The sequence below is a fragment of the Eriocheir sinensis genome, chromosome 24 (genome assembly GCF_024679095.1).
Source record: "Eriocheir sinensis breed Jianghai 21 chromosome 24, ASM2467909v1, whole genome shotgun sequence".
Lineage (NCBI taxonomy): Eukaryota > Metazoa > Arthropoda > Malacostraca > Decapoda > Varunidae > Eriocheir > Eriocheir sinensis.
In genome coordinates this window covers 2,744,449-2,757,220 of record NC_066532.1, presented here as the reverse complement: position 1 = coordinate 2,757,220, position 12,772 = coordinate 2,744,449, and the positions used below count along the sequence as shown (strand labels likewise).

At 45.6% G+C, this 12,772-nt stretch overlaps 1 protein-coding gene and 1 long non-coding RNA gene across 19 annotated transcripts in view; one reads left to right on the top strand and one right to left on the bottom strand.

The window, feature by feature from the left end:
• LOC127002753 (uncharacterized) overlaps nucleotides 1-12,772 on the top strand; it is a 191,294-nt gene that overhangs the window by 99,180 nt on the left and 79,342 nt on the right. For all 8 annotated transcript variants that reach the window (XM_050868881.1, XM_050868884.1, XM_050868882.1 and 5 more), the window contains one exon: nucleotides 1,352-1,447. In XM_050868881.1, the coding sequence (XP_050724838.1) occupies nucleotides 1,352-1,447 (96 nt within the window). The remainder of the gene's footprint in view (nucleotides 1-1,351; nucleotides 1,448-12,772) is intronic.
• On the bottom strand, nucleotides 1,767-5,429 carry LOC127002767 (uncharacterized). 11 transcript variants are annotated; one of them, XR_007756520.1, is made up of 3 exons: nucleotides 5,335-5,429; nucleotides 5,085-5,115; nucleotides 1,767-3,028 (listed from the first exon to the last, which is right to left on the bottom strand). It is a non-coding gene; the product is annotated as an uncharacterized LOC127002767 (long non-coding RNA). The 11 variants fall into 11 exon arrangements; XR_007756521.1 differs by lacking the exon at nucleotides 5,085-5,115 and adding an exon at nucleotides 5,016-5,046; XR_007756522.1 differs by lacking the exon at nucleotides 5,085-5,115 and adding an exon at nucleotides 4,847-4,877.

Sequence of the window (12,772 nt, the reverse complement as noted above, 5' to 3'; positions counted from 1 at the left end):
AAGGCGTATCCAAGGGGCAAACTATAAGCAGAATAATAAGATAAATAAAAACAAATAGAAATAAATAAACAAAAGAAAATAAGAAAATCAATAAAAAAATAATAAAAAAAAATCAAATAAATAAAACGGCATTCAGGGTCAAACTCCAAGCAGATCCCATGTGTCGTGTTGTGTGTGGCATCTGAACCTTTTCCCACGCCCCCGCCACCATCCTTAGATCCTGTGGGCCTCAAAATAGCCACGGATTGATGGAAAGATGATATGTGCTCGGAGTCCTTCTTTCCCACGGCCATCAGCGTCATCACCAGCCCGTAGGATGTGAGGGAGTGCACAAATAGTCCTTCAGCACGTTAGGTGTAAACAAGCGTAAAGATATATTCGTTTATAGAAAAGAAAAAGAATGTTGAAAATAGATAGTGTCCTTCAGCACGTTGGGTAGATATGTGTGTTTGTGTGTGTGTGTGTGTGTGTGTGTGTGTGTGTGTATGTGTGTGTGTGTGCAAAGATATATTCGTTATTAAAAAGAATGTTAAAAATAGTTAGAAAAAGGCGTATTCTCTCATTAACCTCCGTCCTAGGGCTCAATTCATTCAGACTGGGAATCGTGCAGACAGGGTACTGGGTCTCATCTCAAGGGGCGTCAACAACAGAAGCCGTGGTCATCCTCAAACTGTACTCAGCGTTACTTAGTCCTCGTCTCGATCATGCGGTTCAGTTCTGGTCACCCTGCTATAGAATGGATATCAAGACGTTAGAATCTGTACAGAGGAGGATGACAAAAATAATTCTAGGGGTGAGAAACTTGCCGTATGAGGATAGACTGAATCATTTAAATCTGCATTCTCTAGGAAGACGAAGTTACGAAGAGATTTGATTGAAGTTTTGGCTACTCTTCTTTTTACTTTTGTGGGAGCGGCGGGTAGCGGCCTTTTTTTCGTACCCTTTTTGTTGCCCTTGAGCCGTATCCTTTGATGTAAAAAAAATAAAAAGGATGGAGTGCTTTAAGAAGGGGATGTCAATAGGGTGTTGGTTGTAATAGAGCCAGGTAGGACACGTCGCAGTGGGTTTAAGTCAGATAAATTCAGATTCAATAAAGACATAGGCAAGCTTGGTTTACCGGTAGAATCGTGGGTGAGTGGAACAGGCTTATCAGTCATGTTGTGAGCGCCAATACCATAGATACATTCAAGAGGAGGCTGGATAAACTCATTGATGGTTAGGTTAGGTGGGGTTAGGTTTACAGGAGCTGCCTTGCATAGACCTACCGGCCTCTTGCAGACTCCTTATGTTACTATGTTCTTATGTTCTCTCTGTCCCAGCATTACTAACCCTTTTTTCTCTTCTTCCGCAGGTTTGTGTTGATGCATCTTCCCTTGTCTTGAGTTGGCTACACTGTCACCACTCAGCCAGCCAGTTCGAACCCCTCAGTGGCTGGCAGGAACATTCGGTGAGGTTAGGGTGCTTGTGTTCAGGGTGAGAGCGAGAGGATGGGGTCTGTCTGTCTGTCTGTCTGTTCTCTCTCTCTCTCTCTCTCTCTCTCTCTCTCTCTCTCTCTCTCTCTCTCTCTCTCTCTCTCTCTCTCTCCTCTCGTAATCTGAGGCAGCCTTGTGTGATTGATTGGGTAGACGAGGCGACAGGTGTGTGTGTGTGTGTGTGTGTGTGTGTGTGTGTGTGTGTGTGTGTGTTCATTCATAAGCTAACGTTCCTGTCACAATCACTCACTGTCAGTATTTATCCCCTTAATACACACACACACAAACACACACCCCCACAAGCCCACACACACTCACACACACACACACACACACACACACACACACACACACACACACACACACACACACACACACACACACACACACACACACACACACACACACACACACACACACACACACACACACACACACACACACACACACACACACACATACACACACCGGCGTAAGAGGTCATTCTGTCACACACACACACACAATCATCTGTTTTGAATCGTGGTAAGTCTGTCTGTCTGTCTATCTGTCTATCTGTCTGTCTGTCTCTGGGAATCCATTGAGGTCTTGCAAGGATGATCGACAGTCGTTTTAGTATTCAGATCTCGTCCACACACACACACACACACTGACATAAGAGGTAATAGTCGCGTCCCGGTCCTGTTGTCAATCAGCTTTTTTGGGCAGTCGTGGGAAACCTTGATCTTGCTTCGTTTTGTTTTTGTTTGCTTGTTTTCTTTTTTGTTTTTTTCTGGAGTCTGATTCCTTAACATTGACGCTCAAGATGTAGTTTGGTCTATTTGGTCTCACGCTTATAAGAGATGATTGTATTACTTAACTTCTCAATATCAACTCTGGCAAGCATTGGGCGTGTGCATTTATTTTTATTTTTACAACAAAGGAGACAGCTCAAGGGCACAAAAAAAAAGAAACAATAATAAAAAAAACGCTACTCGCTGCTCCTAAAAATAACTAAAAGAGGTGGCCGAAAGACGGGTCAAATGCGTTCAAAGACGGGTCAAATGCGTTCAAAGACGGGTCAAATGCGTTCAAAGACGGGTCAAATGCGTTCAAAGACGGGTCAAATGCGTTCAAAGACGGGTCAAATGCGTTCAAAGACGGGTCAAATGCGTTCAAAGACGGGTCAAATGCGTTCAAAGACGGGTCAAATGCGTTCAAAGACGGGTCAAATGCGTTCAAAGACGGGTCAAATGCGTTCAAATCTAGGTTCAAGGCGTTCAGTTGACGAAGTAGCTTTCTCGGAAGATTTTTTTTTTTTTCTGTAACCCTCGTAACTCAATTCACCAGCCAGTAATCGCAGGGAAGGCTCCACTTCTTACTTCTTCTCATTACCTTAAAACGAGAAAAGCAGGGAAATAAGGAAGGAAATATGAAGGGAGGGAAGGAGGGAAGGAGAGAGTGAGGAAAGGAGTTATCACGGGTAACCAGAGAGCCTGTGACCTCAAACCGGACAAATACTGACATAGGAGCGAATAGTGCTTTGAAGAACCTTAAAATGCAAAATGTGAAGTCTTCTGTACCTGACTGTCTTTGAAGAACCCGTACCTCACTGTCTTTGAAGAACCCGTACCTCACTGTCTTTGAAGAACCCGTACCTCACTGTCTTTGAAGAACCCGTACCTCTTTGAAGAACCCGTACCTGACTGTCTTTGAAGAACCCGTACCTGACTGTCTTTGAAGAACCCGTACCTCACTGTCTTTGAAGAACCCGTACCTCACTGTCTTTGAAGAACCCGTACCTGACTGTCTTTGAAGAACCCGTACCTCACTGTCTTTGAAGAACCCGTACCTCACTGTCTTTGAAGAACCCGTACCTCACTGTCTTTGAAGAACCCGTACCTCACTGTCTTTGAAGAACCCGTACCTCACTGTCTTTGAAGAACCCGTACCTCACTGTCTTTGAAGAACCCGTACCTCTTTGAAGAACCCGTACCTCACTGTCTTTGTAGAACCTGCCTCACTGTCTTTGAAGAACCGTACCTGACTGTCGTTGAAGAACCCGGACCGCACTGTAATTGAATAACCCGTACCTGACTGTCTTTGAAGAACCCGTACCTGACTGTCTTTGAAGAACCCGTACCTGACTGTCTTTGAAGAACCCGTACCTGACTGTCTTTGAAGAACCCGTACCTGACTGTCTTTGAAGAACCCGTACCTGACTGTCTTTGAAGAACCCGTACCTCTTTGAAGAACCCGTACCTGACTGTCTTTGAAGATCCAGTACCTGTCTGTCTTTGAAGAACCCGTACCTCACTGTCTTTGAAGAACCCGTACCTGACTGTCTTTGAAGAACCCGTACCTCTTTGAAGAACCCGTACCTGACTGTCTTTGAAGAACCCGTACCTCACTGTCTTTGAAGAACCCGTACCTGACTGTCTTTGAAGAACCCGTACCTGACTGTCTTTGAAGAACCCGTACCTGACTGTCTTTGAAGAACCCGTACCTCTTTGAAGAACCCGTACCTCACTGTCTTTGAAGAACCCGTACCTGACTGTCTTTGAAGAACCCGTACCTCTTTGAAGAACCCGTACCTGACTGTCTTTGAAGAACCCGTACCTCACTGTCTTTGAAGAACCCGTACCTGACTGTCTTTGAAGAACCCGTACCTCACTGTCTTTGAAGAACCCGTACCTCTTTGAAGAACCCGTACCTGACTGTCTTTGAAGAACCCGTACCTCACTGTCTTTGAAGAACCCGTACCTGACTGTCTTTGAAGAACCCGTACCTCACTGTCTTTGAAGAACCCGTACCTGACTGTCTTTGAAGAACCCGTACCTGACTGTCTTTGAAGAACCCGTACCTGACTGTCTTTGAAGAACCCGTACCTGACTGTCTTTGAAGAACCCGTACCTGACTGTCTTTGAAGAACCCGTACCTGACTGTCTTTGAAGAACCCGTACCTGACTGTCTTTGAAGAACCCGTACCTGACTGTCTTTGAAGAACCCGTACCTCTTTGAAGAACCCGTACCTGACTGTCTTTGAAGAACCCGTACCTGACTGTCTTTGAAGAACCCGTACCTGACTGTCTTTGAAGAACCCGTACCTGACTGTCTTTGAAGAACCCGTACCTGACTGTCTTTGAAGAACCAGTACCTGACTGTCTTTGAAGAACCCGTACCTGACTGTCTTTGAAGAACCCGTACCTGACTGTCTTTGAAGAACCCGTACCTGACTGTCTTTGAAGAACCCGTACCTGACTGTCTTTGAAGAACCCGTACCTGACTGTCTTTGAAGAACCCGTACCTCTTTGAAGAACCCGTACCTGACTGTCTTTGAAGAACCCGTACCTGACTGTCTTTGAAGAACCCGTACCTCACTGTCTTTGAAGAACCCGTACCTGACTGTCTTTGAAGAACCCGTACCTCACTGTCTTTGAAGAACCCGTACCTGACTGTCTTTGAAGAACCCGTACCTGACTGTCTTTGAAGAACCCGTACCTGACTGTCTTTGAAGAACCCGTACCTCTTTGAAGAACCCGTACCTGACTGTCTTTGAAGAACCCGTACCTGACTGTCTTTGAAGAACCCGTACCTCACTGTCTTTGAAGAACCCGTACCTCTTTGAAGAACCCGTACCTGACTGTCTTTGAAGAACCCGTACCTCACTGTCTTTGAAGAACCCGTACCTGACTGTCTTTGAAGAACCCGTCCCTCACTGTCGTTGACGAACCCGTACCTGACCGTCTATGAAGAACCCGTACCTGACTGTCTTTGAAGAACCCGTACCTGACTGTCTTTGAAGAACCCGTACCTGACTGTCTTTGAAGAACCCGTACCTGACTGTCTTTGAAGAACCCGTACCTCTTTGAAGAACCCGTACCTCACTGTCTTTGAAGAACCTTAAAATGCAAAATGTAAAGTCTTCCGTACTTGACTGTCTTTGAGGAACCCGTACCTGACTGTCTTTGAAGAACCCGTACCTGACTGTCTTTGAAGAACCCGTACCTCACTGTCTTTGAAGAACCCGTACCTCACTGTCTTTGAAGAACCCGTACCTCACTGTCTTTGAAGAACCCGTACCTCACTGTCTTTGAAGAACCCGTACCTCACTGTCTTTGAAGAACCCGTACCTCACTGTCTTTGAAGAACCCGTACCTCACTGTCTTTGAAGAACCCGTACCTCACTGTCTTTGAAGAACCCGTACCTGACTGTCTTTGAAGAACCCGTACCTCTTTGAAGAACCCGTACCTGACTGTCTTTGAAGAACCCGTACCTGACTGTCTTTGAAGAACCCGTACCTCACTGTCTTTGAAGAACCCGTACCTGACTGTCTTTGAAGAACCCGTACCTCTTTGAAGAACCCGTACCTCACTGTCTTTGAAGAACCCGTACCTGACTGTCTTTGAAGAACCCGTACCTCACTGTCTTTGAAGAACCCGTACCTGACTGTCTTTGAAGAACCCGTACCTCACTGTCTTTGAAGAACCCGTACCTGACTGTCTTTGAAGAACCCGTACCTGACTGTCTTTGAAGAACCCGTACCTCTTTGAAGAACCCGTAGCTCACTGTCTTTGAAGAACCCGTACCTGACTGTCTTTGAAGAACCCGTACCTCACTGTCTTTGAAGAACCCGTACCTCACTGTCTTTGAAGAACTCGTACCTCTTTGAAGAACCCGTACCTGACTGTCTTTGAAGAACCCGTACCTCACTGTGTTTGAGGAACCTTAAAATGCAAAATGTGAAGTCTTCCGTACCTGACTGTCTTTGAAGAACCCGTACCTCTTTGAAGAACCCGTACCTGACTGTCTTTGAAGAACCCGTACCTCTTTGAAGAACCCGTACCTCACTGTCTTTGAAGAACCCGTACCTCACTGTCTTTGAAGAACCCGTACCTCTTTGAAGAACCCGTACCTCACTGTCTTTGAAGAACCCGTACCTCTTTGAAGAACCCGTACCTCACTGTCTTTGAAGAACCCGTACCTCACTGTCTTTGAAGAACCCGTACCTCACTGTCTTTGAAGAACCCGTACCTCACTGTCTTTGAAGAACCCGTACCTGACTGTCTTTGAAGAACCCGTACCTCACTGTCTTTGAAGAACCCGTACCTCACTGTCTTTGAAGAACCCGTACCTCACTGTCTTTGAAGAACCCGTACCTGACTGTCTTTGAAGAACCCGTACCTGACTGTCTTTGAAGAACCCGTACCTCTTTGAAGAACCCGTACCTGACTGTCTTTGAAGAACCCGTACCTGACTGTCTTTGAAGAACCCGTACCTCTTTGAAGAACCCGTACCTCACTGTCTTTGAAGAACCTTAAAATGCAAACTGTGAAGTCTCCCGTACCTGACTGTCTTAAGCAAGCAAACAACCTCGAGCGGCAGTCTTTGGGACCGGTTATAGGCAGATGCCGGGCGGTGCGGGGCGGCAAGCAAGCGGGCAACCCTGGGCGTGGAGGCGTATATATCCTTCCCTTCTCTGTACGGGGATGCGGGGCCCACTCTTGAACGGGTCCGCTTACGTTAGGTTAGGTTAGGGAAGGTCGGTTTATTATGGTAACTGTGTGGGAATCCAGGGCCCGTATTGTCACATGCTGGGGGCTCAACGACTGTTTTCAAAGACCACCGAGAAAATTAGGTTAGGTTAGGTTAGGGAAGGTCGGTTTATTATGGTAACTTTGTGGGAATCCAGGGCCCGTATTGTCACACGCTTGGGGCTCAACGACTGTTTTCAAAGACCACCGAGAAGATTAGGTTAGGTTAGGGGAGGTAAGGTAGGTTTATTATGGTAACTGTGTGGGAGGAATCAGGGCCCGTATTGTCACACTCTTGGGGCTCAACGACTGTTTTCAAAGACCACCGAGAAGATTAGGTTAGGTTAGGTTAGGGAAGGTCGGTTAATTATGGTAACTGTGTGGGAATCCAAAGCCCATATTGTCACATGCTGGGGGCTCTCCGACTGTTTTCAAAGACCACCGAGAAGGTTAGGTTCGGTTAGGGAAGGTCGGTTTATTATGGTAACTGTGTGGGAATCCAGGGCCCGTATTGTCACATGCTGGGGGCTCTCCGACTGTTTTCAAAGACCACCGAGAAGGTTAGGTTCGGTTAGGGAAGGTCGGTTTATTATGGTAACTGTGTGGGAATCCAGGGCCCATACTGTCACACGCTTGGGGCTCTCCGACTGTTTTCAAAGACCACCGAGAAGATTAGGTTAGGTTAGGTTAGGGAAGGTCGGTTTATTATGGTAACTTTGTGGGAATCCAAAGCCCATACTGTCACACGCTTGGGGCTCTCTGACTAGTTTCAACGGTTACGGAGGAGATTAGGTTAGGTTAGGTTAGGCAAGGTAAGGTCAGTGTAGTAAGGTAACTTTGTTCAGGTATCCATGGCCCGTATTGTCACATGCTTGGGGTCTGGGTCTGGACGAAGAGGATGCAGAGGACAAAAGATACTGGCGATGATATACAAGAGTGGCCGACCCCAAGAGGGATTAAAGCAGAGAAAAAGAACAACAACAGCAACAAGAATAATAAGAAAAAGAAGAAGAAGAAGGAGGAGGAGAAGAAGTAGAAGAAAAAGTAGGAGAAAAAGTAGAAGACAAAGAAGAAGAAGAAGAAGAAGAAGAAAAAGTAGAAGACGAAGAAGAAGAAGAAGAAAAAGTAGAAGACAAAGAAGAAGTAGAAGAAAAAGTAGAAGAAAAAGTAGAAGACAAAGAAGAAGAAGAAGAAGAAGAAGGAGAAGAAAAAGTAGAAGAAGAAGACGAAGAAGAGAAAGAAGATTAGCCAAGTTCTCATGAGTGCTCCGTTCACAGCGCAGAAACCCAAACTCCCACTAGAGTCACGGAATCGCCCACAACAACTTCTAACAGCCTTTTCAATAGATAGGCTCGAAAGTATGCAAGAGTACGGGCCTAATCTTGAAGCTACAGCGGGGGGGGGGGCGTCTTCACTCGGCGACCACATGCCAGGTGAGAGCAAGATCTTGGGAGAGAGCTTGGGAATATGCGGCTGCCCGGGGTCATTAGCAGCAGCCGGGCAGCCTTTAACGTGGCGCCAACTGAGGTCTTAAACGTATTACCGCCTCTCGTAAAAGTCGCTGGGATTTTCATGGACTGTTTTGTGATCCTGGTCAACGTTGCCAGATTGTCGTACTCAGCGGCTTATATTTCCCGACTTCCTGCCCCAAAACTGTCTTCTGGGCTTCAGTAACGAAACTCATTTATAGTTATCGTTAAAAGAGTTAAATCCTGATGTTTTTTGGCAATAGTTAGGCGTCAGAAACCGGTAAATACTATGCTCTGAGTACGATAATCTGACAACGGTGATCCTGTGGTAGTTTTACACGACTTCTGCGCCTTGAACGGGCAAAACACCCATGGAAACCCGGTTAAGCTTCTGTTTGGGCTTGGGAAATCGCCTAGTGGGAGCCCGATACGTTTGAGAATTTGAATGTGACGCCGATCGTGATGCCCAGGTGACGCGTGGCTCTGGACGGGCGGTGACGCGGTGCTCAGGCCGGTGTGAGTGGAGCAATGTGACAGTTCTCTTGACGCGCCGTACGATAGTTTTCCCGGCAAGATGCAAGACAACATTCCTGCACCGCCGCCTCGACCCCGTCCCTCGCGCCGCCCGCTGCCCTCCCTCCCTCCCTCCCTCACCTCGCACTTACCGCCACCTTGTTTTCCTGTCCACGCCGCCGCCTCTCAAGGGCCTGCCTGACGGAGGAGTGAAGGAGCGCGGCCCTACAAGGAAGCCCAAACAAGTAGTGGAATATATACACATGACTAAATGACAGGATACTCGATGCCTTTCTACTTTTGGAACGTAGTGGGGCTTCCCTCTCGATGAAATGAATGTACAAATACCTAAGTAATATACACGCCGCGGCAAACAAGCTGGCATTTTTTCAGTCACCGCCGAGTGGCCTAACTACCCACATGCTGTCCTGAAGACCACCTGTCAACCCGGACCCTAGATTCTCTCTCTAAAGAGGGGATCAGAGATGAGCTCCGGGGGGCAGCATGAGCCAAGCAAGAGGCGCTACTATAAACACTTGCCCGCGCCACAACGGGCTGGGGCCGACCACCACGCCCCAACAAGAAAGCCTGCCCCACCTATAGGCGAAACGTTAAGATGCATAAATGAATAAAAAATAATGTAAACCTAAATAATATACAGCTGGCTACTCTCACCGTCTTCACTTTGTATACACGTCAAAGTAATGAAGTAAACACAAATAACTAATTAACCTGTACCTGCCCACACACACCACGCTGCTGCTTGTACGTTGTTCTGTCTGTTCGTTGCTCTCTACGGTGCCGTCAGTCCACGCAACACACTATGGACAGCGCCCCCCCCCCCCCCCTTGAACACTCCGCACATAACACCAAGACTAAAATATCTGTCTGATTAGTCACACCTCCTCCGCTACGCATGTTCCCGCTGCCAAGACTTTCCCTTTAGAAGCTTTTACCTCCCACTCCTACCTCGCCTCCGCCCTTCACCTCCCTCTCTCTCTCTCTCTCTCGTGCGTCTCTCCCTGCGTGATGGGCGGTGGGTGATGGGCCAGGCTCGTCCGCTCGTGGTGATGGGCAGTAAAAGGGAAGAGAGGTGAGGAAAGGAAAAGCAGGATGAAGCAAGCATAGGAAAGGAAGGAGAATGAGGGAGAGAAAGTGATGATATTTAAAGGATAGGACACGGAGGGAAGGCGATAAAGTTGAGAATAAACGGAAGCAGGAAAACTATAAGAGAAAAGACGAAAAGGATTGGATCAAAAGGAAGATATTAAGAATTGAAAGCGGAGAGAAGGAAAACCAGGAAGAAAGGAGAGAAGAGAGAGATACTGGAAGAGGGAGAGAAATTATGATGTAGTGAAAGTAAAGGAATAGAAGACGATGGGAGAAGAAATCATGCAGAGGTGAGAGAAGGAAAAGAAAGAGGAAAGGAAAGATAGAAGAAGAGAGAGATACTGGAAGAGGGAGAGAAATTATGATGTAGTGAAAATAAAGGAATAGAAGACGATGGGAGAAGAAATCATGCAGAGGTGAGAGAAGGAAAAGAAAGAGGAAAGGAAAGATAGAAGATAAGAAGGAGAGAAAAGAGAGAGAGATTGGAAGAGGGAGAGAAATTATGATGCAGGGAAAGTAAAGGAATAGAAGACGATGGGAGAAGAAATTATGCAGAGGTGAGAGAAGGAAAAGAAAGAGGAAAGGAAAGATAGAAGATAAGAAGGAGAGAAAAGAGAGAGATTGGAAGAGGGAGAGAAATTATGATGCAGGGAAAGTAAAGGAATAGAAGACGATGGGAGAAGAAATTATGCAGAGGTGAGAGAAGGAAAAGAAAGAGGAAAGGAAAGATAGAAGATAAGAAGGAGAGAAAAGAGAGAGAGATTGGAAGAGGGAGAGAAATTATGATGCAGGGAAAGTAAAGGAATAGAAGACGATGGGAGGAGAAATTATGCAGAGGTGAGAGAAGGAAAAGAAAGAGGAAAGAGGAAAGGAAAGATAGAAGATAAGAAGGAGAGAAAAGAGAGAGAGATTGGAAGAGGGAGAGAAATTATGATGTAGGGAAAGTAAAGGAATAGAAGACGATAGAAGAAGAAAATATGCAGAGGTGAGAGAAGGAAAAGAAAGAGGAAAGAGGAAAAGAAAGATAAAAGATAAGAAAAGGGAAAGGAGAGGAAAATGGCGTGTGGAGAAGGCGATGAGAGGAGAGGAAAATATGCAAGAATGGAGGAAGAGAAAGCAGGAGAAAGTAAATATAGGAAAAGAAAGAGACTGAAAGGAAATCGACGAGAAGGAAGAAAAAGACGAGATAGAGAAAGTAACGGGAGTAAAAAGCAATGAGACTTAAGAGGAAGAAGATAAGGAGATTTAGGGAAGGAAAAGGAGGAAATAGCAGATGATGGGAGATAAGATTTACATAGTGGGGTTAAGAGGAAGATAAGGAGATTTAGGGAAGAAAAAGGAGGAAATAGCAGATGATAGGAGATAAGATTTACATAGTGGGGTTAAGAGGAAGATAGGGAGATTTAGGGAAGAAAAAGGAGGAAATAGCAGATGATAGGAGATAAGATTTACATAGTGGGGTTAAGAGGAAGATAAGGAGATTTAGGGAAGAAAAAGGAGTATATACCAGATGATAGGAGAGATATTGAAAGGTAAGATTTACATAGTGGGGTTAAGCGAAAGATAGGGAGATTTAGAGAAGAAAAAGGATATACCAGATGATAGGAGAGATATTGAAAGATAAGACTTACATAGTGGGGGTTATGAAGATATGGAGTGATGAGGGAAGGGAATGCAGGAGGATATACCAGATGATAGGAGAGATATTGAAAGATAAGATTTACATAGATTCACACAGATATTCAGACCACACAGACCCTATAATCCTCAAACCTAAGTGAAGTTATATAAATCAAATTGAAGTTATGTTAATCGAATGCCACCAAGACTTTGCATTTCTACATTAGTGAATATTAAGTTAAAGGAAGTGTGGGTAGAGCTTGTTTTTAAATGAATAAGTCGTTTTGCACTGGACCACTGAAGGCGGGAGTTTATTCCATTCTCGCACTACAACGCTGGTGAAGGAAAATTTGGTGCTGTCTGAATTTACTTGTTTACACTTAAGTTTTGTGCCATTATTTCTCGTTCGCAAAGTGTCATCGATCAAAAAAAAAAAACTTGGATAGATGATTTGAGAAACGAAAGAGATTGAAGATTATAAAGAGGGCGAGATGATGATGATGGAGAGGAAGGAGATTAGACGATAAGAAGAGGGAGGGAGAAGATGAAGTAGAGAAAGAGATGGAGAAGGAAGGAAGAAAGAAGGTATAGAAGAAAAAAAGATAGGAAGAAAAAAGAGATGGAAGAGAAGGGAGGAGAGGGAGAAAGGGCGGAAGAGGAGGAGGAGGAGAAAGAGGAAGGAGTTATGGATGAAGGGAGAAAGGAAAAAGGTACGAGAGAGAGAGAGAGAGAGAGAGAGAGAGAGAGAGAGAGAGAGAGAGAGAGAGAGAGAGAGAGAGACAAAAAAATTTAATCATAGGAAAGGATTAATTACCTGAGATAGAAGGAAGAGTTTGAAGGAAGAGGAGGAGGAGAAGGAGGAGGAGGAAGAAGAAAGTGTGGGAGAAGGGGAGGAGAGAGATGAGTTAGGAGGAAGAGAGGAGGGGAGGAAGATAACAGGAAACATTAACCATGAGGAAGATACGACTTGAAACAGAAGACCCAAATTACAGGAGGAGGAGGAGGAGGAGGAGGAGGAGGAGGGAGCTAGAAGAGAGAAGGGGAAGCAGAAGGAAGAGAGGAATATAGACGAGT